At 41.8% G+C, this 27944-nt stretch overlaps 1 protein-coding gene and 1 long non-coding RNA gene across 3 annotated transcripts; one reads left to right on the top strand and one right to left on the bottom strand.

The window, feature by feature from the left end:
- Nucleotides 1-627: 627 nt before the first annotated feature.
- ZFP28 (ZFP28 zinc finger protein) lies at nt 628-18148 on the top strand. Of its 2 annotated transcripts, none has more exons than XM_003277249.3 (8): nt 628-975; nt 1374-1465; nt 9198-9324; nt 9497-9592; nt 10641-10804; nt 11432-11546; nt 11883-11978; nt 15020-18146. In XM_003277249.3, the coding sequence occupies exons 1-8, from the start codon at nt 768-770 to the stop codon at nt 16726-16728; spliced, it is 2607 nt and encodes an 868-aa protein (XP_003277297.1). In that variant the 5' UTR covers nt 628-767; the 3' UTR covers nt 16729-18146. The 2 variants fall into 2 exon arrangements, with proteins under 2 accessions (XP_003277297.1, XP_030675392.1); XM_030819532.1 differs by lacking the exon at nt 628-975 and adding an exon at nt 1728-1985 and having other exon boundaries at nt 1375-1465; nt 15020-18148.
- On the bottom strand, nt 7300-27897 carry LOC105738375. Its single transcript, XR_001114175.2, has 2 exons — nt 27559-27897; nt 7300-8961 (listed from the first exon to the last, which is right to left on the bottom strand). It is a non-coding gene; the product is annotated as an uncharacterized LOC105738375 (long non-coding RNA).
- Between the last annotated feature and the right edge of the window lie 47 nt (nt 27898-27944).

Here is a 27944-nt window from a genome sequence, read left to right as displayed (position 1 = left end):
TTTTCCTCCGGCCCTGCGGTCCCGCCCCTCGCCGCAAGCCCCGCCTCACCCGGCCTGCCGCTGCGCCTGCACGATTCCCAGAAGCCTTTGGGGGTTGGGTGTGTCGTCAGAGCGGCCTCTGCTTCCGGCCACACCCAGGCCCAGCGTTGGCCACCACTTATGCGGCGGCTGCGGTCCAGGGACAAGTGAGAGCGACCCGCAGAGGGCAGGACCGACGGGCGTTGCGTAGGCCCGGGGCCAAACCGTATCTTGCAACCTGAGCTCCGAGGGCCGCCGCATCCGTCCCTGCTTGGGACTACGCTTCCCAGCGGGCGTTGCGCGGAGGCCACGCCCAGTTCCGGCGGCGCTGGCTGCGCACTGGGAGTGGGACGCGCCAGGCTTCGCTTGGCTGCGGAGAAGGCCGGGGCGGGGCGGGGCGGGGCGGGCGCGGCCGGGGGCGGGGAGGCGGGGGAGGGTTGGGAGGGGCGGGGCGCGGCCGGGGGGCGGGGAGGTGGGGAGGGGCGGGGCGCGGCCGGGGGCCGGGAGGCGGGGAGGGGTGGGGAGGGCGGGGAGGGGCGGGGAGGGGCGGGGAGGGGCGGGGAGGGGGGGGCGCGGCCGGGGCGGGGAGGGATGGGGAGGGGCGGGGCGGCTCTGCGGCGCGGCCCAGTGGATGCCGGGCCTTGGGGGAGCGCGCGCGGAGCTGTTCGCTGGGCGTGGCAGGCGGGTGTGGCCAGGGGTGTGGGTCTGTGAGGGACCGGCCGGAAGGGCGTCGCGCGGCCTCGGGTGACATGCGGGGGGCGGCAAGCGCGAGTGCCTGCGTGCCGACGCCGCTCTCGGATAGAGGCGCCCCCCGCACAAAGCCCCGGGCGGGCCGAGGCCCGACTGTAGGGACTCCAGCCACCTTGGCCCTCCCTGCCCGGGGAAGGCCGCGCTCAAGGAATGGCCTCGCATCCAAAGGCCAGCGAGGAGCGGCCACTACGGGGCCTGGGCACAGAGGTGAGAGTGACAGGTGTTTGGGGCCTGGCGGACAGGGACGAATTCATCTCGGGATGAGATCTGGGAGGGGGTTGGGCTCTTGGGGACCAGTTGCTGGAGAACTGTGCCCCTGGTCTTTGAAGCTGGCGGAGTGGGGGAATCTGAAGATTTGGAAGCTCAACTGATTCAGAGCACCAAGCCGCGGTAAAAGGGTGTTGACTTTCCCAGGGTGACTCTAACTAGACACTTTTCCTGTTTTCGTGCTCCCAGGGAGGAAAAAAATCTATCTCCACGTTGTGGCAGTCCCTAGGCAGGGTAATGACCTGATCCCACCTGCTCATGCAGGAAGGGACGTTTCTAGGCTGGTGATTTGGGACTGTGGTGTAGACCTGGTCTCTAGCTACTCCTTTCTCTTCCAGCTCTGCCTTCCAGGGACACTGCAGTTCCCCAGGAGAGAAACAAACAGCCAGAGGCTGTGGGGACAGGAATTGAACCTAAAGCCATGTCCCAGGTGAGTTGGCATTTGATCTCTTGTCTCTGAAATGCAGTCTTGCTTTTCGGGATTTAACGTTGCTTATTTTCTTGAAAGTTTTCAGTTTAAGAGACCTGTTTGGGCGCAGGTTTCTTTTTCTTCACGTTCTAGTGAAGTGATGGGCTACAGGGAAAAGTTTAAGCTGCCCAGGGCCTCGATGCCTGCTGCTTCTTCATCCCAGTCAGCCTTCATTCTTGATTGATGAAATGATTCAGCCTCTCCCTTGTACCGCTTGTTTCAGAGGGACTCTGATGGAGGAATTGTGCTCCTTGAGGAACACGGCAGACCCTTCTGCTATACGTGGTTTGTTCGGTGACCACTTTGTGCCAGCCACTGGACAAACCAATAGCTAAGCCCCATTCCCTGCTCTGGAGCTCACAGCCTGTTGACCCAATGTCAAGGAAACAAGCAAGATTCTAGAATGTGATCATCCTCGGGCCAAGTATTATGAGCGAGGACTACAAGGCGCTCCTGGCTTCCAGCCTCCTGTAGCAGAAGGGTAGGCGTATTTACCAAGGAGGTGATTTTTGAGCCTTGCCTTGAAGGGAGAGAAGATGTTTGGGAGGCACAGTAAAGAAAGACAACATTTTAGGGAGAGGAGGCACAATATGAAAGGCTTTCTTTTCCCACTTGATTTTGTGACTTTAAAAAATGTCAGTACATAGTTGTATTTGTTTCTGTTGGCTGTGTCCTATAAATATCATAGCTAGCTCATTAATAGATGAACCATTTCACTTCCACTGAGGCCTCAAAAAATCAATGTACAGATGAACTAGCTTCCAGTTGTCCCACCCAAACTACTCTTGAGTGGGTTACTGTGATCTTCACATTGCCAGATGCAGTGCTCAATTCTTAGTCTTTTTTTGACTATCATTGGTATTTGAAATAGCTCAGAGGTTGGCAAACTTGTGCTGGATGAGGGCACAGCAGAAAATATGTTAGGCTTTGAAAGTCCTGCTGCACCTACTCGTTTCTGCTCTCATAGAGCTAAAGTAGCCAAAGACAATATGTAAATGAATGGATGGGCTGTGTTCCAGTAAAACTTTATTTACAAAACAGGTGGCTACCTATTCCTCAAATAGCTCATCCCTGTCCTTCAATAGGCCCCCTTTTTTCCCTTTGCTACTAGGATCTCACACTCATCTGACTTTCATCTTCCTTTCTCAGTTTTTGCCACAGTTCTTACTCACCTCCCTGACTTGAACAGAGTGTGTCTCAGCACTGTGCAGGGTCCTTCTTTTGTCTGCATGCTGTCTCCTGGGGATAGTAGCCTGTTCCTTGTCTGTAAAACCACCCACATGGTGGCTCTTCCCAAATTCACATTGAGAGCCCAAACCTCTCCTCTGAGCTGCAGGCCTGTGTATCCTGCTCCACTCCTCTGCCTGAGTGTCTTGATAGGTAACTCAAGCCAGCCTGTCCAGACCCAAAGTCCTGAGAGTCTCCCATAAACCGGCTCCTCCCACAGTTTCAGTCTTAGTCAGTGGCCATTTCATCCTCTCAGTTACTCAGTCCGAAAGCCTTGTCATTATTGTCTCATTTCTTTCCTTCTCCTTCCATATTTGGTCCTGTTGCAAATCCTGTCGGTTCTATTTGCAAATTATGTGCAGAATCTGGCAGTTTTCATCACATCTATCACCACCAGCAGGTCCAAGTCCTCCTTTTACTGTTGGCTTCTTGACTGTGCTTCTGTGACCTCCTGCTTCTGCTCATGCTCCCCACAGCCCCTTCCCGATGAGCAGCCAGAGGGGTCTATTCAAACATGTCACCTTGTGTCATGCTGTGCTCAGGACCCTCCAGTGGTTTCTCTGAATAAAAGCCAAAACTCTTCCTGTGACTGACGAGGCCCTACATGACCTGGCTCCTTGTTACCCCTGACATCTACATCACTCTCTTCTTTCTGAAAAATCACCTTCTCATTTTCCTGCTCACCCTGTCTAGAATTTCAGAGCCTCCTACCCTAGTTCTTCACATCCCTCTTCCCTGCTTTGCTTTTTTCTTTTAGTACTTTTCTTTTGAGACAGAGTTTTGCTCTGTCACTCAGGCTGGAGTGCAGTGGCGTAATCTCGGCTCACTGCAACCTCTGCCTCCTGAGTTCAAGTGATTCTCCTTCCTCAGCCTCCCGAGTAGCCACCATACCTGGCTAATTTTTTTTTTTTTTTTTTTTTTAGAGACAGGCGAAGCTGGTCTCGATTTCCTGACCTCAAGTGATCCGCCCGCCTCAGCCTCCCAAAGTGCCGGGATTACAGTCATGAGCCACTGTGCCTGGCCCTTGTAGTACTTTTCAACATACTATATACAGAAATCCCACGTATACCAAAATTTGCACGTATTCATCAGCCATGTGGAGCCTGCAGATATGAGAGTCAGCCCTCAGTGGACACAGGTTTTCCATACCACAAATAATCTTTTTTGAGACAAGGTCTCACTCTGTCACCCAGGCTGGAGTGCAGTGGTGCCATCACGCCTCACTGCAGCCTTGACCTCCCCAGGCTCAAGCAGTGCCCCCATCTCAGCCTCTGAAGTAGCTGGAATTACAGGCGTGTGCCACCACACTCAGGTAATTTTTGTATTTTTTGTAGAGATGGGGTTTTGCCATGTTTCCCAGGTTGGTCTCGAACTCCTGGCCTCAGGCAACCACCCACCTTGGGCTACCAAATTGCTGTGATTAGAGGTGTGATTCCCCACGCCCAGACAATAATTGTATTTTCAGTCTGCATTTGGTTGAAAAAATTTGCATATAGGTGGACCCTTGCAGCCCAGATCCATGTTGTTCGAAGGTCAAATGTATTTTACTTAATTTATCTCAGTTTCTCTTGTCTCATTCCCTTACTTCATAGGCAAGGATTTGGGGCAGTTTTGCCTAATGTCTGATACAGAAAATGTTTGATGGATGAATGTTTGAATATAGTCTTAAAGTTGTCCTGTGGCCAGTGTTTTGATACTTAGTATAGTGTTAGAATAGTCATTTTTATACCTGAAAATGTGCTTCGTCCCTGATTTTGTTTTTTTGTTTTGTTTTTTGCTTTTAGAGACAGGGTCTCACTCGTCACCTAGGCTGGAGTACAGTGGCACAGTTAGAGCTAATTGCGCCTCAAACTCCGGGCCTCAAGCAGTCCTCCCACCTTGGCCTCCCAAGGAGCTGGAATTGTAGGTGTGAGCCACCATGCCCAGCCCCTGATTATTTTGTATGAATACATTCCTAGAAGTTTTTGTTTCCTCATGGATTAAGGTTTCCTAAGCTTATGTGAAATCAGAATATTTCTAAAATTATTTTTGGATAGAACAGCAGTGGTGCCTCAAAAGCTAGAATTCATGCTTTGAAAAAAATGTACACTTCATCAGGAATAATAGTTATTACCAAATAAATGTTTATTTGTATGTTTTAAAAATTAACTGAATTGAATTTAAACAAATCTTTTTAGTGTATTTTTTCTATAAAGTACTTCATATTCATTCTTTTCTATGAAATTTCAACAGAAAGATTTTTCTGTAAGTGTAAAGTTGCTTTTTTGTTGGTATTCTTTTAATGTCTCTATCTGTGTGTGTGTGTCTGTGCGTGTGTTTATATATTATATAGAATATATTATATATGTATGTTATTATATATTAATATATGTATATGTTATTATATATGTATAGTATGTATAATTTTTTTTAAGAGATGGGAGTCTCACTGTTTTGCCCAGACTGGAGTATATTGGCTATTTTCAGGCACAATTATGGTGTACTACAGCCTCAAACTCCTGGGCTCAAGGAATTCTCCTGCCTCAGCCTTCTGAGTAGCTGGACCTATAGGCGTGTGCCACCATATCCAGTTCATATGTATATTAATATGAGTTAACTTACATCAGATGCCTATATCAGGAGTAGATTCTGTACTTGTATAATGTTTTCTCTGTGGTACAGTGTAAAAACGTGAAACCCATTTTGAAGTCTGCATATTTATGTTGCAGCAACAGGAATAAGAACAGGACCTGCACATTTGACAATGTTTTGTCTCCACTTAAATTAAGTAGGTTGATCCAGACATCAGTTAGGGAAAGTTCATTTTATTTTTATCTGAAAACATGTTTTCTACTGGAACTTGTTTCACTGTCAGGGTGAATGGATACTAAGTATTACTGCTATTATCAGAGTAGAACCTTTTAATAGAAGTAGAATGGCAAAGTGGTCAAAGGTCATGGACTAGGTTCACATGCTAGCCCTAGCATCTAATCACTGCGTAACCTTCAGGCAACTCAAGTGACCACATCTTCTTCATCTGTAAAATGAGGAAAATAATCGGACCTGCCTCAAGCAGTTCTTGTAAGGATTAAGTTAAGATGTGTATAGTGCCTGGAACGAGGTACATGGCACATAGTAAGGACTTACTAGTGTTAGCTGGCAGCATCCTCATGGCATCATGACCGTTTTAGAAAATTACAGGCAAGACACTTAGATGGCGTACTTTAAAAAAAGTGTTTAATATAGGACGGAACTGGGCAAATTATGGCCTATGGGCCAAATCCAGCCCACCACCACCTCCTTTTGTGTGGCCCACAAGCTACAAATGAGTTTTACATTTTTCAGTGGTTGAAAAAAATCAAAAGAAGAAGAATACGTGAAAATTAAATGAAAGTCACATTTTGGTGTCCATAAAAAAAATTCCATTGTGGCACAACAAACTTGCTTATGTATTATCTATGACTGCTTTTGTGCTACAGTGGCAAAATTGAAGAGTTGTGGCCAAGGCCATGTGGCCCACAAAGCCTAAAATATTTACTTTCTGGCTCTTTACAGAAAAACTTTGCTGACACCTGAAGTGGAGGTTAAGAGCATGGACTGTGGAGTCAGACTCCTGGGTTCAAAACCCAGCTCTACAGTTGATGGACTGTGATCCTGGGCACATTACAGCTCAATATTTCCTCATCTGTAAAATGAGAATAGTAATAGTACTGACTATCAGGATCATTGTGAGGATTAAATAAGTTAATATATAAGTATATAGAATTGTGTCTGAAGTGTTGTAAGTGCTTTCAGCTATTGTTATTGCTGTTATTTACAGTAAAAGACATTTTTAAAACAAAAGTCATTGATTCTGTACATAAAGAGTTGTCCAAATAAACAGAAAATGTCTTAGGAGGATATATGTATATTGCTAACGTTGGGTCCCTCTACGTGATTACATTGAAGGCATTTAACAAACCACTGGTACAAAAGCAGATCACTAATGCATAAGCATGATCAACCTGGGAAACTAGGGTTGATTCTTCTTGGCAAGCAAATAAGTTCCTCTTCTTTTATGCCAAGATGCTTCAACTTGCAAAATTATTGCTGAGAGCTGACCAGCATTTGTTTTAGACTAGCTTGCTCAGGTAGCCATATTAGTGTGTCTTTTGCTTAAGGACATTAAGCAGTTCTTGACTGTTTCCTGCAAGTATTACCTCGTGGTTTACACTGCAGGGGGCCTTTCAGTCCCCAGCTTAGGAGAGTTCTCCATCATGAGTTTACCATCAGGAGTGTAGCTCTGCAGTTGACTGATTCAGCTACCTCTGCAGTTGATATTCACTCAAATCAGGATATCACTTACAAAACCCTTTTGACCATCTTTACACAATTCAGTTAAAAATGTTCTTAAAGTTTGGTAGCAGGTTAAAGAACAAGTGATTGTATATTATTCAGCAGATATCAAACCTCAAAGGGACTTTTGTTTCTAGTAGAATAATGTGAATCTTTAAAAGGTTCAGCTCTTGGTTGGTGTTGTGGTTTGTTAAATGAGGTATTTAAATTAGGTTTTGTGTAGTCAGATGCATCATGGTGAGGGACACTCAGAGCAGAATGGCAAAAAGATTGTTTATTACTCACAGATTCCAGAGAACGGTGGCCAGCACACCTTGCAGGGCTTACTGGAAGGGCTTGGAGACACTGAGGACACACATGCCCAGCCAAAGGGTGGGGACCAAGAGAGAGGGAGAGACCTGTGGGCTGGAGCCTTTATTGGGGTTCAGGGCATTATCTAGGTGAGTTTCCCAAGACAGGGTTGGCTTGGATACTTTGAAGGGAGCTCAAGGCTCAGTAAGGGAACTTGAAGGTTACATTATCAGGTTCACCAGGCTTCATGCAGAAGGACAGTGGTCATTTCGTAGTATGGGGCCTTTTCTGTCTAGAACACACAAATGGGGACTGGGTGAGGACTGCCTGAAAATATATAGGTCAAGGGTGACAAGCAGAGGCAGCATCCCTATGAGTGAGCATCATCATAAGTCATGTTCACTGCATGCTTCCATTGTGCCTTGCACATTCTAAGTGCTGTGCATGTGTTGCCTCATTTAATCCAAAACATAATCTATAAGGTTGGTATTGTTGCCTTTTCCATTTCATAGCTGGGGAACTGAGGCACAGAGGCGTTAGGTAACCAAGTGAGGTTTCAGAGCTGGTGAGTGCTGGAATCGTAATTCAGCTTTTGGGGTAGTCCAACTGTTTCGCATGTTCATTTCAGTTTAGACTTTGAAAATCCCACAGCTGCTAGTCAGTTAAATCTGCCTTCTGTTAGCCACAGGTTCCTGGGATTACAGTTGCAACTGAATAGATGTTTAAAATACATTGGAACGTATCAGAGTTGTCGGCTGAATTTGTAAAACTATGCTCCATAAAAATCTGTCAGCAGGAGCCCCATCTTGCCAGTCAGTCAAGAAAATCCTCCTCATGCCAAGCTGTTAGCAAATGTGCTCCTGATAGCTCCTCATAATGCCTAGCTTCTCCAAGATGGCACCTTGGTTCGAAAAGGCATTTCATTAGTTAAAAACATTATAGTGCTTTTTGTTTTTCATTCTTACTACATACTCATTTTAGAAAAAAAAATTGGTAGATTTTTTTTAATGACCTCTACTGAACACTAACAGTAAAAACAGAAATTCTTAGAACCCAGTTTAGTCATGAATAATATTGATGCTTTGAGGTTCATCTCAAGTTTATTGCCCCATTCTTGTGCTGCTTCAGGCCACTCAAATGTCCCCATGTTGGACAGTGCTGTAGCACCTGTTGTGCATAGAACAAGTTAGTCTTTGTTATTTATAGTTTTGATGTCAGGGGTTTTTCCTGTGGCTGCCTCCTTTCACCTCCACAAAACTGCAAGTTCTCCAAAGGCAGGGGCTGTCTCCGTATTTTTCTCCTTTCCCTGGAGTTTAAGACAGAATGAGGCTAGCTGTACAATACCTAACTAGATCTCCACAGTACTGAGTTTCTAGTCTCTTACTCAAAATGAAGACAAGGAATCTTTAGACCCCTATATTAGTTTGTTAGGGCTGCCAGAACAAATACCACAGAGTGGGTGTCTTAAACCACAGAAATTTCTTTGCTCAAGGTTCTGGAGGCTGGAAGTCCAAGATCAGGTTTGGTTTCTCCTGAGGTCTCTCTCCTTGGCTTGCAGATGGCCGTCTTCTCCCTGTGTCCTCATGTGGCCTTTTCCCTGTGCCTGCACACTGTGGTATCTCTTCCTCTTTTAATAAGAACACCAGTCAGATTGGGTTAGGGCCCCACCCATATGACCTCATTTAACCCTAATTACCTCTTTGTAGGCCCTGTCTCTAAATACAGTCACATTCAAAAGTACTGGGGATTAGGACTTTAATGTAGGAGTTTTGTCAGGGGACACATTTCTTTATATAACAACCCCCCAGTCATGTGGGGGCATGAGCACTGGTTGAGGAAGAACATGGTTATATCATTTCAGGGCTTGGTGACATTTGGGGATGTGGCCATAGATTTCTCCCAAGAGGAGTGGGAGTGGCTGAACCCCATTCAGAGGAACTTGTACAGGAAGGTGATGTTGGAGAACTACAGGAACCTGGCATCGCTGGGTAAGGGCTCCCACTCCTTTTCCCACCCCTCACCCTACCCATTTCCTGGACTAAGAAGCCTTTCATGCCTTTATCACCAAGACCTGCACTGCCCTCTTGCTTCAAGCCAAGACGACTGCATCTCAGTCTGGACAGCCACACAGTACAACCAGGTTGTTTTTTATGTGTCTAGGACTTTGTGTTTCTAAGCCCGATGTGATCTCCTCATTGGAACAAGGAAAAGAGCCTTGGACAGTGAAGAGAAAGATGACAAGAGCCTGGTGCCCAGGTGAGTGTGGGAGAACCAGGTAGGGTGAGGCCACTGCTGGTCATAGTTCAGCTGTCTCAGACACGCAGCATCTTCAGCAGACTCTTCCTAAGCCTCTTGCAATATCTGTTATTTATACTATTTGGGAATACAGAAATTCCAACTACAGCTTTATTTCCAGAACAGCAAATTATCAAGTAAGACAAGGAATTAGAATTATAGATTTCTTTCAGAGGTTTTATCCTAATAGGAAATGGTAACAGTTTCTAAAGAATTGAGAATCTTACAAGGTTTCTTTGTTCAATTCACACTTCAAAGGAAACGCGCTCATTGACAACAGGGCAGGTTACTGACAGTTATAAATTAAAGTGACTCACATGGGTCATCATATGGCATAAGAGAAGAATGTGTCAAAGTTTCCAATTTAACATCATATGAAATCACATACTTTGAGCTAGTTTAATGAGATAGAACTGTTTTTTTCTTCCTGCAGATCATTCATCTCTTGTTGAGACTAGTTAATTATGAAGACTTAAATTTTTAAGGCCAGGATCTGGACTTTTATTAGTTAGCATTGTAATAAAAAAAAAGGAGGTATGTAGAGATACAGATGAAATTTTTGCTAGATGAAATGGAGGAGTGAAAAAGAGTTGACTTAAAGCTGAAATAAGGATCATATAGCAGTTTTCTTCTATAGCCTCCACTTTCTCTTTATATTAGACATTTTATTTTACATTTAAGTCTTTGTGAGCTCCTTATCTCTTGATTTTTAATTGCTTTTTCCAGTCTTCTGCTAAAAACATAATGTGAACTCTTGTTCAACATTTAGGTGGGAAAGGTCTTACAGTGTCCTTTAGGACTATGGCTACACAAATTTAGAAACGTAGGATTGGTTGAATATTGCTAGTAATATAAGAAAGCTTTCAAAATGATATGCTTTTCATTTTCTTCCATAAAAATAAATGACTATATGCTTTTTTGTGGCTTTTAATTTAATGGTTGCATTTTGGAATTTTTCTTCATACTAACACATGATAAAAGATACATTTGCCTTCTTTATATCTTTCAGACTTGAAGGCTGTGCGGAAGATCAAGGAGTTACCTCTCAAGAAGGACTTCTGCGAAGGAAAGCTATCCCAGGCAGTGATAACAGAGAGACTCACAAGCTATAATCTGGAGTACGCTCTGTTAGGGGAACACTGGGATTATGATGCTCTGTTTGAGACACAGCCGGTAAGTCAGAAGACAAATTTCAGGCAAGGGGAAGGATCCTTCATGAGGAAACTCTTCTTGAGGGAAGAGACCATGACTACAATAACTATAGGAGAAGTTTTCATTTGAATACAATACTTCTTATAGACAGGTTATCCCCTCAGAACAGAGAGTGCCTAATCTCAATACATATAAGAACAGTGGAGGAGGAAACTGAGTTGTAATGAATTACAAACAAATCTGTCAAGACCAGAAATGTTTGACTTGTGATAAATGTAAGAGAGCTTTGAGCAGAATATCAACCCCTCCTTTTCATCAAAGATTTCGTACAAGAGAAAAACCCTGTGGACTTGTTGAATAATTTGTATGAATATGGGAAAGCCTTCCATCTGTGTTAAAAGGTTCATACTGTGTGTAAGTATGACAAATTCTCCATAGCAGAAGGTTTCTCCTATTTTTCTGTGTTTTTCCCCAAACATATGTGCTATAACTAAGCCCTGTCATTATGTGACCTGGTGTACCAGAACTTAAGTTGCAGTTCTTGATATGGAGTGCCTTTTTGCAGTGTGTGGACACAGTCCATCCCACTGGGACCAGGTGGGTTCATGAACATGGTTTGATTTTAAAAACGTGCTTTTACCATTGCAGGGCTTGGTGACTATCAAAAACCTGGCTGTTGACTTCCCCCAGCAGCTACACCCAGCTCAGAAGAATTTCTGTAAGAATGGGATATGGGAGAACTACAGTGACCTGGGATCAGCAGGTAAGGATGTCCCTCTCCCATATCTGAATCTATCGTCAGGTACCTCTGTTTTCAAACTTCAGTTTTGAATTATGGAGGAGGGAGAGGGTGTCTGTCTTCTGACGTGCTGGCCTGAATTTTTGTTGTGGATTCCTAAGATAAGAATTTGGCATTTGTAGAGGTGAAAGTTGGTGTCTTTGTTAGGCTTGAAGCGTTATCTTCTTGTGTCTTTCAGATCCTACTCACCTGTTTTTCTGCTTCTTTCAGCAGTAACACTTTTCTATCAACAAGGAAGGGGTTCTCAATTTTAGGATGCCAAGACTATTGGCCAAACTTCATCTCTTTTCATTTTTGCAGGACATTGTGTGGCTAAGCCAGATTTAGTCTCTTTACTAGAGCAAGAGAAGGAGCCCTGGATGGTGAAGCGAGAGCTGACAGGAAGCCTGTTCTCAGGTGAGTGCAGGAGAGCCTGGTGTGGAAAAGCCACTGCAAGAGAGAGCGGAGCTTTTATTAAAAAGGCTGCATCTTCACTAATATACAGTAGGAAACTTTACCCAGGCTCTTTGGGTCTGGAAAGAAAATTGAACTCTGAGAGTTCCAAATAATTCTTTCCTCCTCCTTTGCCCGCTTCTCTCCAGTAACTCCCATTTCCCTGAAGTTCCTTCTTTTCTTGGCCACTGGGACGTGTATCATCCACTCACTTCCTTAAATGATCTTTTCCGGACCCTGATGCACTTTTGAGCTGACTTCCAAAGGTTTTCTCTTCTACGGTTAAATGGCCTATTGTTTTCATCATGCATCCATTCCTGTGAGAACCACAGATTGAAAGTTATGGGACTGAGCCACTCTGCTGGTATTGGCAGGTGATTGGAAAAAGGGAGAATTACTCGAATGGAAAGGATAAGACATGTTTATGGATAGCTTGCATGAAGTAGAGTTTGCAGAATTTCAAATAGGGCATTATAGAGACAAAGGAGATGCTGTTCCCAATGGCGTCTATGTTTTAGTAGGACAGGTGGGTAGAAGTTGAATTGCAAGAAGGTGGAAGTAAAGGATCTTTTCCTCTTGATACACAAGGGAAAGAAAGGAAATGTCCATAGAAAATAATGGTTTGTAGAAAATGTAATTGTTTACTGTTTGGCAAAAGAATAGAAAACCATGACGTTTTCACAACATACACCTTAGACCCATTTAAGTTAGGATAAATACACATTTGTTCACATAGTAGAAATTACAGTGTATATTCAGTTATGCATACAGATGTTTTTCATGTAGATTCCACCTTGTATGTACCATTGCTCAGTTAGGTTGCTTTACATTTCTTAGTATTAAAGATACACTTATAATAGATTTTTTTCAAGTTAAGTGAAAACTGCACATTTTGGGGATTGCTGTATTCCTGGATATGAGCACCTGCTAGGCTCTGAAAGTTTTTTTGTTTTTGGTGACTAGCAACAATTAGTTGTATGAGTTTAATTGCATCTTGAAAGCATTGATTATTTACATGAAAACTTTTGCGCATTATTTGTTGAAAGATTATACACTAAAATTTTTTTTTATGAAAGAAGTTGAACATTTTTTCATAAATTTGGTTTTTCTCTTATCTTTTTGTAAATGTCTGTCATTTGTATCCAGTTCTCTCTTGTGTGTGAAATATTTTCTTAACAGTCTCAGTGATTGCTATGTATATAAGCATACTAATTCTGTGATATATTGTCTCAAACTACTTTTCACATATGGCAATAAGAGTTTTTATTTTAATTAGGTCTTTTAAAATTATGACATGTACAAGTTTTCAATTTTTATATTGTCCAGTATATTATTTCTAATGTGATTTCTCCTATTTGTGTGGCTAACAACTTGACACATACAGTTGTACTTCATTTTTATGACTATTTAGTATTATATGAATATACATGATTTATTTAAATTATTTACTGTTGAGGATATTTAAACATTTAGGAGGTCTTCTCCAGTTTTTACCTATAATCAACAGTGGTCCAGTTTGTACATATCTTCTTGCTTACATGTCAGAATATTTTTTGAAGATATGTGCTTGGAAATGAATTTGGATGGTCAAAGTATACATATTTTTAAAGTGTCACAGATATTTTGCTGTACCATTGGTAAAGAATATATGAGAATACTGTTTCTAGACATCATCACCAATATGGGTATTTTGTAGTTGAAAAAAAATTTTGCCAAGCTGCTACATGAACAATGTTTTATTTAATTTGCATTTCCCCAACTACTTATGATGTTGAGAATATGTGCACTTAAATCTGTTTAGAGTTTGTATTCTATTCATAGTGTGTTTATACTTATTAGTCACATTTCTATTGGGCTGTATGTTTTCCTGTATTTATGCAACATTGATATGAATGCTTTTTTTAATAAGTTTGATAAAATTTTTCCCCAATTTTGTGTGGTCTAGAAGTTTGCATATGGTATTTCTTACCATATAGTAGCTTAACTTGGGAATTATCTTCATTTATAGAAGCATGTACTTTGTTCATTTTTTCATTTGTTTCACTCCTAGCTTTTTAAAAATGAATAGATGTATAGTCCCATTTGAATCATATAATACATTTGTTTGACCTTCTATAACTTAATTATTTCTCTCTCCTTTATCCCATTCCTTCCTTTTCTTTCTTTCCTTCTCATTTTTCCCTCCTTTCCTTACCTTTCTCTTCTGTATTTTGCTGTGTGGTCTGTTTTTTGTTTGTTTTATTTACATATTTTTATTATAGAAAAGTACACATAAAATTTAACCATTTTAAAGTGTACAATTCAGTGACAGTATATTATGTGAGGTGATATGCTAATTAGCTTGATTGTGGCAAACATTTCACCATGTATAAGCATATCAAAACATTTTATACCTTAAATATATACAATTTTTATTTATCAACTATGCCTCAATAAAGCTGGAAAAATATTTATTGCCAAAAAGAGAGAAATTGCAAGGCTTCATTATGGAATGGCCAGAGAATTGAGGACGTTTTCAGGCTTGTGGAAGTAACCAGGAAAATGTGAAAATGATTTTTTTTTTTTTTTGAGTCAGAGTCCGGCTCTGTTGCCCGGGCTGGACTGCAATGGCTTGATCATAGTTTACTGCCACATCAACCTCCTAGGCTCAAGCAATCCTCCTGCCTTTGCCTCCTGAGTAGCTGGAACTACAGGCACATACTATCATGCCTGGCTAATTTTTAAAAAAGTTTTTTAGAGATAGAGTCTTGCTATGTTGTGCAGGCTGGTCTTCAACTCCTGGCCTCAAGTGATCTGCCTCAAGCGATCCACCTCAGCCTCCCAAAGCACTGGGATTACAGGTGTAAGCCACTGTGCCTGGCCCTAAATGTAATAGTTTTTAGAGCTGTAAAATGTATGTTGATGAATTCACCAATTAGTGAATTAATTTACTAGTTTTCCTTTTGGCAGATTCCTTTTTCCTAGCACATGAGAAAGGAAATGTGTGTTTTCTTGGTGTCTTTCAGGCCAGCGATCTGTACGTGAGACCCAGGAATTATTTCCAAAGCAAGATTCATATGCTGAAGGGGTAACAAACAGGACCTCAAACACTAAACTTGAGTGTTCCAGTTTCAGAGAAAATTGGGATTCTGACTATGTGTTTGGAAGGAAGCTTGCAGTAGGTCAAGAGACACAATTCAGGCAAGAGCCAATTACTCATAACAAAACCCTCTCTAAGGAAAGAGAACGTACATATAACAAATCTGGAAGATGGTTCTATTTGGACAATTCAGAAGAGAAAGTTCATAATCGTGAGTCAATTAAAAATTTTCAAAAAAGTTCAGTGGTAATAAAACAAACAGGCATCTATGCAGGAAAAAAGCTTTTCAAGTGTAATGAATGTAAGAAAACTTTTACGCAGAGCTCATCTCTTACTGTTCATCAGAGAATTCACACTGGAGAAAAACCTTATAAATGTAATGAATGTGGGAAGGCCTTTAGTGACGGCTCATCCTTTGCCCGACACCAGAGATGTCACACTGGCAAGAAGCCCTATGAGTGCATTGAGTGTGGGAAAGCTTTTATACAGAACACATCCCTTATCCGTCACTGGAGATACTATCATACTGGGGAGAAACCCTTTGATTGTATTGATTGTGGGAAAGCCTTCAGTGACCACATAGGGCTTAATCAACACAGGAGAATTCATACTGGAGAGAAACCTTACAAATGTGATGTATGTCACAAATCCTTCAGGTATGGTTCCTCCCTTACAGTACATCAAAGGATTCATACCGGAGAAAAACCATATGAATGTGATGTTTGCAGAAAAGCCTTCAGCCATCATGCATCACTCACTCAACATCAAAGAGTACATTCTGGAGAAAAGCCTTTTAAGTGCAAAGAGTGTGGAAAAGCTTTTAGGCAGAATATACACCTTGCCAGTCATTTAAGGATTCATACTGGGGAGAAGCCTTTTGAATGTGGGGAGTGTGGAAAATCCTTCAGCATCAGTTCTCAGCTTGCCACTCATCAGAGAATCCATACTGGAGAGAAGCCCTATGAATGTAAGATTTGTAGTAAAGCATTCACCCAGAAGGCTCACCTTGCACAGCATCAGAAAACCCATACAGGAGAGAAACCATATGAGTGCAAGGAATGCGGTAAAGCCTTCAGCCAGACTACACACCTCATTCAACATCAGAGAGTTCACACTGGTGAGAAACCCTATAAATGTATGGAATGTGGGAAGGCCTTTGGTGATAACTCATCCTGTACTCAACATCAAAGACTGCACACTGGTCAAAGACCTTATGAATGTATTGAGTGTGGAAAGGCATTCAAGACAAAATCCTCCCTTATTTGTCATCGCAGAAGTCATACTGGAGAAAAACCTTATGAATGTAGTGTGTGTGGCAAAGCCTTTAGTCATCGTCAATCCCTTAGTGTACATCAGAGAATCCATTCTGGAAAGAAACCATATGAATGTAAGGAATGTAGGAAAACTTTCATCCAAATTGGACACCTTAATCAACATAAGAGAGTTCATACTGGAGAGAGATCTTATAACTATAAGAAAAGCAGAAAAGTCTTCAGGCAAACTGCACACTTAGCTCATCATCAGCGAATTCATACTGGAGAGTCGTCAACATGCCCCTCTTTACCTTCCACGTCAAATCCTGTGGATCTGTTTCCCAAATTTCTCTGGAATCCATCCTCCCTTCCATCACCATAGCCTCGAGACATCATTTCTGTTTGACTACTCCAGCAGTTTAAAACCCCGTCTCCCTGCCCTTTTGTTTTCTTTTTGTCCCTTATTAGTTTGTTCTTCACATAAGTGTAAATGTAACTTATTCACTCCTCTTGTAAAACTTATAGTTTCTTTAAATTGGTTAATGTGTGAGATGTGCTCGGCACAGTGCCTGGTCCATATTAAGTGCTCAGTAAACTTAGCTCTTTTAAAAACTTTGTATTTGAACATTGAAAAGTTACAGTAGTCAGCTCTGATAAAAAAAAAAATGATGCAGTAGGATGAGGGTAGGAAAAAGCATATTTTAGATCAGGAACAGCATTCTCCAGTAGTAGGTGAGGTTTTGCCTATATTGGTTTAAAACTTGATTCTATAACGCCAAGTTAGTTTTGTGTCTTTCCATCTGACCTTATGTGAATGTAAGGTGATGTGACCTTGTTGGTGAGAAAATTAAACTTTACATTTGACTTGATTTGTTTTAGAAAGTCTAGGGACCATGAATGAATAGGCCACCTGGGACAAATGAATTTAAAAAATCAGAAAAATGCAAGATTTATATGCATAAAGTTAAAACAACTGACATGTTACTCAAGAATTAGAAAACCTTGCAAGATCTGACCTGTTTAAAAATCATATTTATAAATGAACTGTATTAAAACTTTTAAAGAACCATTCATTGTGAGGTAAACTGATCCAGAATAGGGGTCAGCAAACTATGACTCATGGCTGCAGTCTCACTGACTGTTTTTGTATGGTCCATGATCTAGAATTTAAAAAAATTTTAAAGGGTTGAAAAAAATGAAAAGAATATTTTCAACATGAAAATTATATGAAATTTAAGTTTTGGTGTCTGTAAATAAAGTTTTATTGGCTTCAGCCACACACTGATTTATACCTTGACTGTGCTGCTTCCAGGCTATAGCAGCAGAGTTGAGCAGTTGTGATGGGAGACCATGTGGCCTGCAGAGCCCAAATATCTACTGTCTGATCCTACACAGAAAATGTGTGTGATCCCTGCTATGGAGCAGAGGTTATCAAACTAAAGCTCATGGGCCAAATCCTATCTGCTGCTTGTTTTTGTAAATAGAGTTTTATCAAACCACAGCCATGCTTACTTGTTTAGCTATTGACTATGGCTGCTTTAGACAACTGTGACAGACTATATGGCTCGCAAAACTTCAAATATTTCCTATCCTTTAACAGAAAGTTTGCCAACCTCTGCTCTAGAGTAGAGAAGAATGTATAAAATATTCTAATTTTATGAGGGCAATACAACTCTCACATCAAAAACAAAACAAATGACAAAGGAACTCATTTGTCAATAGAGGTGAAAGGAAATTATTAAACTATATTGAAAAATAAAGATGTCAATAAAAGGAGAAATGATATTTTTCTAGATGAAATACTCAATGTTGTTAAAATGTTTGTAAATTATAATTCAGTCCCAGTAAGATATATTTACTTTGACGGTAACAGGGAAGCATAATTAGGCAAGAATAGCAAGAAGTTTTTTTTGTTGTTGTTGTTGTTTTGAGATGGAGTCTCACTCTGTTGCCCAGGCTGGAGTGCAGTGGTGTGATCTCGGCTCACTGCAACCTCCGCCTCCCAGGTTCAAGCAATTCTCTGCCTCAGCCTCCCGAGTAGCTGGAATTACAGGTGCCTGCCACCACACCTGGCTAATTTTTGTATTTTTAGTAGAGATGGGGTTTCACCATCTTGGCCAGGCTGGTCTTGAACTCCTGACCTCATGATCCACCTGCCTTGGCCTCCCAAAGTGCTGGGAATACAGGCGTGAGCCATGACAACCGGCCAGGAATTTTTTTTCTTTTAAGAGATGGAGGCCTCACTCTATCATCCAGGCTGGAGTGCAGTGCTAAGATCCTAGCTCACTGTAACCTTAAAATATTTTTTTTGTAGACTGTGTCTTGCTTTGTTGCCCAGGCCGGTCTTGGGCTCCTTGCCTCAAGTGATTCTCCTGCCTCAGCCTTCCCCAAAATTTTTGAAATAGATTTATTTGCATATGAGATTTTGGTATATAATAGCACTATTATTTCAATATCAGGGAAATTATGTTTTGATAATTGGTTATCCACCCTCTCCAAGAAAAAAGTTAGAAGCACATTTACACCTTACAGAGAAATATGACTATTGTATTTGACATATCATAAAATAACATGTTATAGGCAAATGTAGAAAAAATGAACTATTATCCAGTAGGACACGGAGTCCTAGAAGCCATAAAGAAATCGAGAACAAGTTGGGCTATGCAACGATCTAAAACTTCAGCATGGTGAAAGGCACCAAAAACTTGTAAAAGACAATTGAAGGAAAATGTATGCAACTTACAGAAAATAACAGAATGCTGTTACATATACAGAACAGTGGGGAACAATTGGCCATGCACACTGATAGGCACATGACCCTGAAGAATCCAAATGAATAAAATCGTGAAATTCTTAACCTCATTAATCAGAAGAATATGAATGAAACCACATTTTCCTGGCTGTTAGGTAGATCACAATATAAAATTTGGATAATATCCAGTAATGGTATTAGTGTGGGAAAACAGGTACTTGATCATTATTAGCAGTGTAACTTCATCCCCTATCTCCTTGGATGGCATGACCTATCAACATTATAAACGTGAATTTTTTTCAAACAGTAATTCCAGATCTAGGAATTTTATCCCATTGGAATAAATAGGTAGATATAAATAATGTTTTCTTGTAGAATTGTTTTAATTATGACAAGAATTCAGCGCCCTGCCAAGTGGATTGATTAAATTGTAGTTATTCAGTACTGTGTTGTGCAATTAGTAGAAAGCAGTTAAGCTCTACGTATACTTCTGTGGAGTGGCATCTACAACATATTTAATGAAATACGTGGTTTATAGAACCTTACATGTAAAATGATCTAGTCATAGAGTCAAAATTAATACTGTATATGTGTGTATGTACATACACATGCACAGCCTCAGTATATATGTTGAAATCTGGTTTTGTCTTTAACACGCAGACTTTTCCTAGCATTTTGTGGGCACTTTCCCTTTCTTCATTCTGTATCGTTCTGGTGAACTGTCAGTGACACATGCTCCAATTAAGCCAACCAGATTCATTCTCTGTATTTTGATCGGAGACACAGGGACAAGAACAGGGCCAATATTCAGCTTTATGAACCAGTGTGGCCAGAATGGATGTTTTGTTTTAGTCAATATTCATTTTGATTGGTGGGACCTTTATTATACCTGCTGTGAAGTATGTGGGATATGCCTCCTAGGCTGGAATTGGTTTGAATTAAGTCATCCTTTGGCAGCAACCTAAGGATTCCTCCACCTGTCACTGAGATCCATTGAGATGATTCCTGCTTTCTCACATCCTGGTTTTGAGTTCAGTTCTTTGAATCTGTGAAGTACCTGGTATTCTAATATTTCTAATTTTAAATTAGAGTCAAGTTCTTTGGTTCTCAAGCAAAGAGAGCTAGCCAATACAGAAATTTATACTGCAGAATGATTACTAGGCTGTAGAGAAGCAGAGTATTCAAGATGGATGTCCAGTGAGACAGACCAAAGCACAGGTAAATTCCTAATCCTATTTTGTGCTGTGAAAGGATATTCATGATACAGCAGGATTCTAAGCCCATTGTGCACTAGGGGCTGGATAGCTCCTACCAAAAACAAAGGTATTGAGGAATACTACTCGCAAAAGTATATATGATACCTGTTTATAATGAAATTGGGTAATTAAAATGTCAAGGCTACTTGAAATTCTGGCCTTAAGGAACTGAATCAGTACCTGTATGTTTGTGTTGGGAAGAATCTCATACTCCTAAGCATGGGGCTGCATTTGCTAAAAATCAAAGGCAGCAGTAGATGCAGTTATTTGCTCAACGATGATGCTTACTGAATTCACAAGCTTGTCACTTCTGTTAGGCAATTAGGGAAATATTGGAATTTGGATTATTGGAATGAGACTAACAAGAAGGATTCAAGGATCTTAGAAAACTTTGACTTTCCCTTGACTCTCCCTCTCAACCTCCCCGCTGATTCTACTTTCCATGCTTCCCTTGTGACTGGAAACAAACCTACTTACCTACCTACCTTCCTTCCTCCCTCCCTCCTTCCCTCCCCCCCTTTCTTCTTTTCTTTCTCAGGGTCTTGCTATCCCCCAAGCTGGAGAGCAGTGATGTAATCATGGCTTGCTGCCACTTTGATCTCCTGGCCTCCAGCATTCTTCCCACCTCGGCCTCTTTGAGTAGCTGGGACTACAGGCGTGTGCCACCACACCCAGAATTTTTAATTTTTTTGTGGATAGATGGTTGTGCCATGTTGCCCAGGCTGGTCTTGAACTCCTGGGCTCAAGTGATCTGCCTGCCTCGGCCTTCTGAAGTGCTGGGATTACAGGTGTGAGACACCATACCCAGCCTGTGACTGAAAACTTGATTGTCCCTTTTCTCACATGGTCACCATTATTGCTTGGCTGGTAACCAAAATCAGAGCTTAGTATGACCTGTAGTTTGAAATACAGGAAGTTAGGAAGGAGAATAATCTCACCCAGAAATATTTAATTTCCTTAATTGTAACATCAAAAATCTAGGGAACATTGTTGCAAGTGTATTTTCAGGGTTAGAAATTACTTTGCATAATATATATGGACTGAAAGAATTCAGAAGTTTATAATGCTGGATTGGATCATTTATGTCCATGCCCTTCACTCATCTGCAAGTTCCCTGTCAGGGCCCAATAGCCTTTCCGTATTCCTTTGACATGAAAGCAGCACTGAAAAATGTCCCTATATCTCCTCCTTTAGGTGCAGAGACCTTTAAAGGGTATCCGATTTCTGTAGAACTGTGGCATGTGTAGTGGCTGGATTACAGGGCAATCATTAACTATGAGAAGAAAGTAAAAAGGTTGTAACAAACCTCAGAACTCTAAGAGTGTTCTGATTACTGATATTTCCACTGTAATTAATAATTGATCCCCAGCGTTGAAACTGCACTAAGGTTTTATTTTAATTAAAAACACTCCATGGCATGGCATCCAAATTTCACATTGACTTAAATCAGTGGCACAGGACTGGGTACTGCTGAATAACTGTAATTAAAATTTCTATGAACAATTCCATGGGAATTCGAAAAAGACTTGCATTTATGCAGAGTGAGGGCTTATGGAAGAATTGTTACACAAGCCTAGCTTAGAACAAGGTCTATTGAGACTACAAATGCATACTGTGGCTATTTTTCCAGGTCCTGGGTGTGCATTTGTTAATGATATCTATGAGGTGAGATGTGACTAGATGACTACCAAAAGTTTGTGTTCTTTTCTATTGTCTGGAATTGATCCTGGGATATGTCTGCCCAGGCACCTTTGCTTCCAGTTTTGTCTATCAGATGAATTTTCTTCAGTGTGGTGTGAATAGAAGCAATATGCCACTCGGGGCTTGGTTTTTAAGAAAAGGATGTTCTGTCCAGACGGAAGTAGAATCTTAATCATATGGAATGGCAAAGCTGAAAGATAGAACTCTGTGTCCCTAAACCACTATTTGGAGGAAAGCTCCCCAGTCATCGAGGAACACCAGCAATGGATTATTATATGAGTGAGAAATAAACTTATATTGTGTTAAGGTAATGATATTTGGATTTCAATTGTAATAGCAGCTACTATAATTCTAATCAATATAATACCTTTGACTAATGATAGAATTCCTATTTTCCCTCACTGAGTCACAGAGTAGGAACTGTGATGGTGTGTTAGTTGCCTGTTGTTACAACAAATTATCCCCAAAGCTTAGTGGCTGAAAACAGATAGATGTTCATTACCTCAATTTCTTTGGGTAAGGAATCCAGGCATAGCTTAGTTGGGTGCCTCTGGCTCAAGGTGTCTCAGAAGGCTATAGTCTAGCTGTTGGCCAGTGCTGCAGTCATCTGAAGATTTTGTTAGAGGATAATCAGCATTCAAGCTCAAGTAAGTGGGCAGGACTCAGTTCCCCACAGGCTTTGGCTGGACATGTTGGTTCCTTTCCACGTGGGCCTCTGTAGGGCAGCTTACAATATGACAAGTGGTTTCCTTGAAAGTGAGCAAGCAGGAGAGGATGCCCAAGATAAAAGGTGAAGTCCGTTTGTAACCTAATAGAAGTGATATCCCATCATCTTTGTGTTTTGTTAATTAGAAGTCACTAGGTTTAGCCTACCTTCAAGGAGAGGGGATTACAAAATAGTTTGAGTAGGAGGAGGTGGGGAACATTGAGAGACATCGTAATGGCTGTCCACCACAGTCTTCCCTCTGTCCCCACCTCCCAGTGATTCATGTCCCTTCCACATGTAGAATACACTCACTCCTTCCAAGGCCCGTCTCAGAATCTCAGCTCATTACAGGATCACCTCAAAGTCAATAATCTTATCACCTAACATAGGTACAGGTGCTAATGAGGCCCATAAGATATACTTTCTTAAGTATGGGTATTGATCTGCAGACCTTTAGACTTAAAGAAAATAAAGAACAAGTTATCTGCCTCCCCTCCTCCACCACCCCTAACCAACATAGTGAAATCACTGTTCCATAGCAATTCTGAAATCTAACCAGACAAATGTTTGGACATTCCTTTATTAGGTCACAAGGCCTGGGATAATTATCCACCATCTGAACTCTTGGTTCTGCCCTCTGAATCATCCTTTTTTCCTGAAATGCATTTGCAGCTCAATAGCTTTCTTAGCATGCTTACTAGAGTTTTAGGAATCTAGTGGCGTCTCTTCATTTTGTGCTGTCTCTGTCCCTCTCACTCCAGTTGGCAGAGTTTCTACTGATTCTTCTGAAAATGTTGTGGGCTTCATGAGAACCTCATTGGGGTTCACTGCCCAAGACAAAAGCCACAGCCACAAATCTCTTTGAAATAAGCTTCTTAGAGGCCTAATTATTTGAATAAGAGTGTCTGTCAGGTCACCTTAATCTCTTTACAGAGCTTTTGTGTGGTTAAATAGTACTCTGAGATACCAGCTTTGGTCTTTCTGAGGTTCTGGATTTTATAGCCATGCCCTTAGTTTTTTATCTAGACCAGTTTTCCTAGCAGTAACTTGGATTTCATTTTTGCTTGGAAACCCTTTCTCGCTTTTAGCATTGTTTGCCACCTACAGAGGCTAAGAATTTTCAAAATCCTAATGTCCTCTTTGTTAACAGTTATTCCTTCAATTTATATCTCTTCTTTTGCATGTTTCTGTGAGCAGCAAGAAAACAACAGCAACAGGACATTCAACACATTGCTTGAAAATCTTAGCTAGGTCACCCAGTTCTTCTTCCTGCGTTAGCTGCAAATAACAGGCTGCTAAACTTTCTGTCATTACATAACAAGGACCCTCTTTCCTCCAGTTTTTAATGTAGTATTTCTCACTATCCTTTTAGCCTTCACCAGCACTTAAGACCAAAAATTTCTGGACAGTCTCTTTTCTATACAAGTATCAGACAAACTCCAAGCATCCCAACAAATGCTTTAGCATTACTGCCTCAGTGAGACAAGAGGTGGAGATTGAATTCAACACAGTGAACTGCCTACTAAAAACAAAATTCAGACAGACTTTTTGTCTGTAGAGACAACAGAGTCTCTACAGTGTGTTACTCATACAGTAAGAATTATTAGATACATGAAAACATAAGCCACATTCAAGAGAAAAAAGCAATACAAATCCTTAAACATTGGAATTAGCAAACAAGAATGATAAAGCCCCTATTATAATTACTCTGAATGGGCTGGGCGCAGTGGCTCACGCCTGTAATCCCAGCACTTTGGGAGGCCGAGGCGGGTGGATCACGAGGTCAAGAGATCGAGACCATCCTGGCTAACACGGTGAAACCCCGTCTCTACTAAAGATACAAAAAATTAGCCGGGCGAGGTGGCGGGTGCCTGCAGTCCCAGCTACGGGAGAGGCTGAGGCAGGAGAATGGCATGAACCCCGGGGTGCGGGGCCTGCAGTGAGCCGAGATCGTGCCACTGCATTCCAGCCTGGGCGACAGCGAGACTCTGTCTCAAAAAAAATAAATAAATAAATAAAAAATAATTACTCTGAATGATATGAAGGAAAATGTGCTATTAATGCATGAGCAGATGGGAATTTCAGCAAATGAGTAAATCAATTTGAAAATGGGAATTCTAAAACTGAGAAATACAATGTTTGAAAGTAAAAATCCACTGGATAGGTTTAACAGGAAATTTGAGGTGGCAGAACAGTTAATGAAGTTGAATATAGATAGAAATTATTTAATCTGAAACACAGAAAAAGGATTGAAAGAAATTCAAAGGACTGAATAGTGCTGGTGATCATGTCAAAAGGCGACTTGTGATAATGCTTTGTGTTCTCTGATCTTCCTAGATCTGTGCTTTGGTGTTCATTTTCTTGCTTTTAGGGACAAGGTCTTGCTTTGTTGCCCAGGAGGGAGTGCAGTGGCAGGATAATGGCTCGCTCAAGTGATCCTCCCACCTCAGCTTCTCGAGTAGCTGGGACTACAAGTGCACAGCATCACACCCAGCTAATTTTTGTATTTTTCTTTAAGATGGGGTCTCACTATGTTGTCCAGGCTGGTCTCAATCTCCTGGGCTCAAGCAGTCCTCCCACTTTGGCCCCCCAAAGTGCTGGTATCACAGGCATGAGCCACCACACTGGCCTGGTGTCTGTCATTAACTTTAGAAAATTCTCAGTCATTATTCAATTATTTTCTCTCCTTTCTCTCTTCCCCTCCTGGTATTCCAGTTATGCATATATTTCACCTTTTGTAACTGTCCCACGGTTCTTGGATATTCTGTTCTTTTTCTTTTTTCATTCTTTTTTTTTTCTCTTTGTATTTCAGTTTGGGAAATTTCTATTAACATATCTTCAAGCTCACCCATTCATTTCTCAGAGTGTCTTAGTCTACTGACGAGCCCACTAAAGGTAATCTTCATGTCTGTTACAATGGTTTTCAGTTGCTAGGATTTCCTTTTGATTCCTTCTTACAGTTTGCATCTTTCTGCTTACATTACCTATCTGTTCTTGCATGTTGTCTACTTTTTCCAAGATGCTTCTCCTTCTGTGGGCTTCCCTAAGAACTCCTTCTTAAATAGAGTCTGTGCCTTGTAGCTTTCTCTGTTGTCATCTACTGTTATTGACCAGAACCCCATTAGTGTGGCAGTGAGGTACAGTGGGGAGGGAAGCATTCTATAGTCTTATTATTAAATACTGTTTTTCTAGTGGGCTTGAGGCCTTGGACTGTGATCTTCATAAGCACTTCTTAGCTTTTCAAAAATCCTGCCTTACTGAGATAGACAGGCTATAGAGGGACTGGAGCTGGCCAATTGCCTCTCCCCAAGGTCCAACAAGACTCTAGTAAGTAGTTTTTCTTGGAGTGCAGGTGTTTATTATGGAGAATGCTGTGGTTACTTTTCTCCTCCCCTTGCCCAAAAACCTGAGATTTTTCCCCATTCTTCACTGAGAGAATTTGATAGGGTTTCTGGAGGTAAAATTCACGAAAGTGTGGGGGCCCATCTAAGATTAGGCCCCTAGGAGTTTTTACTCACAAGTTAGCCCACACTAAGCCTCCAGCAATTCATCAAAATTATAAAATAAAGTTTCTACCAGTTTATAGCTCCAGTGACTTCTGCTTCAAGTAAGCTAATCTTGGCTATAATTTTATGTATTTTTCTTTCTCAGAATTTTGGGGTGTCAGTTTCCCTTCTATCTTCAGTTCTCTGATGGATCTAAGAAAAGTTGATTTTTAGTTTGTTGAATCATTTTGTTGTTGTGAGGATGGGAATGAAGGCTTCCAAGATCTTTATATGCCAGAGCTAAAATGAGAACATTATCATTTTTATCCAACTCAAATAACCACAAAAGTTACAAGCTCTAAGATGACATTTGCTGTTTCATAGAGAAAGTATCTTCACAGCTAGACTTGGCTTTATTATGTTGTTTATGATGTCTGACATAAATTGGATCCAGGAGAGTCCAGTCTAGATGTCACTGTGTGGCCTTGAGTGATCGAGTGTGACTGGGAGGGTAAGTTAATTTCTGGTGAGCCAGTATGTCTGATGGCTGGGTCTTGGTCAGCTGGGACTGCTATAACAAAATATGGACTAAGTGACTTGACTAAGAGACTTTATTTTTCACAGTTCTGGAGGCTGGGAAGTTAAAGTGCTGGTACATTCAGTTCTTGGTGACGGCCCTGTTGGCTTGCAAATGGGTTACATCCTGCTGTGTCCTCACATGGCCTCTTCTTGGTGGTTGTGTAAACATGGAGACCCCTCCTTCCTCTTTTTTTTATAAGTGCACTGACTCCATCATAAGGTCATCACCCTTATGACCTAATCTAAATCCAGTTACCTCCCCAAAGTCCCACCTCCTAACGTCATCACACTAGGGGTTAGGGTTTCACCATATTAATTTTGGGAGGACATATTCAGCCCATAGCATGTTGTGTCATGGTGAGACTGGCAATGCTAGACTTCGTGATTTCCTAAAAAAATAAAAATAAAAAACTAAGCACCTACTATGTGCTGTTTTAGTCACTGAGAATATAACCCTAAACAGGACGGAAGCTGTGTGCCTTCTTGGAACCCTCCTTCTAGCAGGGAGAGATAAAATGGGGTGGGGGGAGGTGAGGGGCGTACCATATATCAGACAGCGGTAACTAGAAGGCATGAAATAAAACAGGTTCCACACGCGCACCATCAGAAAGCCACAAGTGTGCAAAGCAGACAAATCCAAATCTCTTCACTTTTCTATCACGTAGGCCCCGCCCGCGCCCCAAGCCCCGCCCTATCATGGTTTTCCTCTCCAGAGGTAGCCGCTACGCCTTACCGACTGCGTTTCAGTGCTGTCCCACTGCTCCTGCACACCCCACGCCTGCGACCCTACCCACCACGGACGGGCGCTCCTGCGAGCTGGAAGCCAGTTCTCTGCGTCCTGAGCCTGGCAGCTGCCTCTGAACACTCGAAGCCTGGCAATGGCTTCCAGAAACGCCTGCGCCGTGGGTCGCTTCAGTGAAGGGGCCTGTACTTCGGCGACCCAGACTCCGGGCTGAGAGGCCTCCTAATCCAACCAGGAGGACCAGGAGAGGCCCAAAAGGGGACACAGGGTAGTGACCGCCAGGCTTGGAGAGGAGCAGCTCCTGGCAAAGCCGGCGCCCGATTTCTGAACGCCGCCTCCGTTCGGGACTACGCTTCCCAGGGGCTATTGCGGCGGAG

Source organism: Nomascus leucogenys, chromosome 10, assembly GCF_006542625.1.
Source record: "Nomascus leucogenys isolate Asia chromosome 10, Asia_NLE_v1, whole genome shotgun sequence".
Lineage (NCBI taxonomy): Eukaryota > Metazoa > Chordata > Mammalia > Primates > Hylobatidae > Nomascus > Nomascus leucogenys.
Note: the sequence above shows the minus strand (reverse complement) of the source record. Positions and strands in the feature narration are given on the sequence as shown.

Excerpts from the sequence above, each read along its gene's own strand:
- ZFP28 (XM_003277249.3), top strand. The coding sequence starts at position 768 with ATGCGGGGGGCGGCAAGCGCGAGTGCCTGCGTGCCGACGCCGCTCTCG. Across the intron at positions 1,466-9,197 it reads AACCTAAAGCCATGTCCCAG|GGCTTGGTGACATTTGGGGA; the intron begins GTGAGTTGGCAT and ends ATATCATTTCAG. Across the intron at positions 11,547-11,882 it reads CAGTGACCTGGGATCAGCAG|GACATTGTGTGGCTAAGCCA; the intron begins GTAAGGATGTCC and ends TCATTTTTGCAG.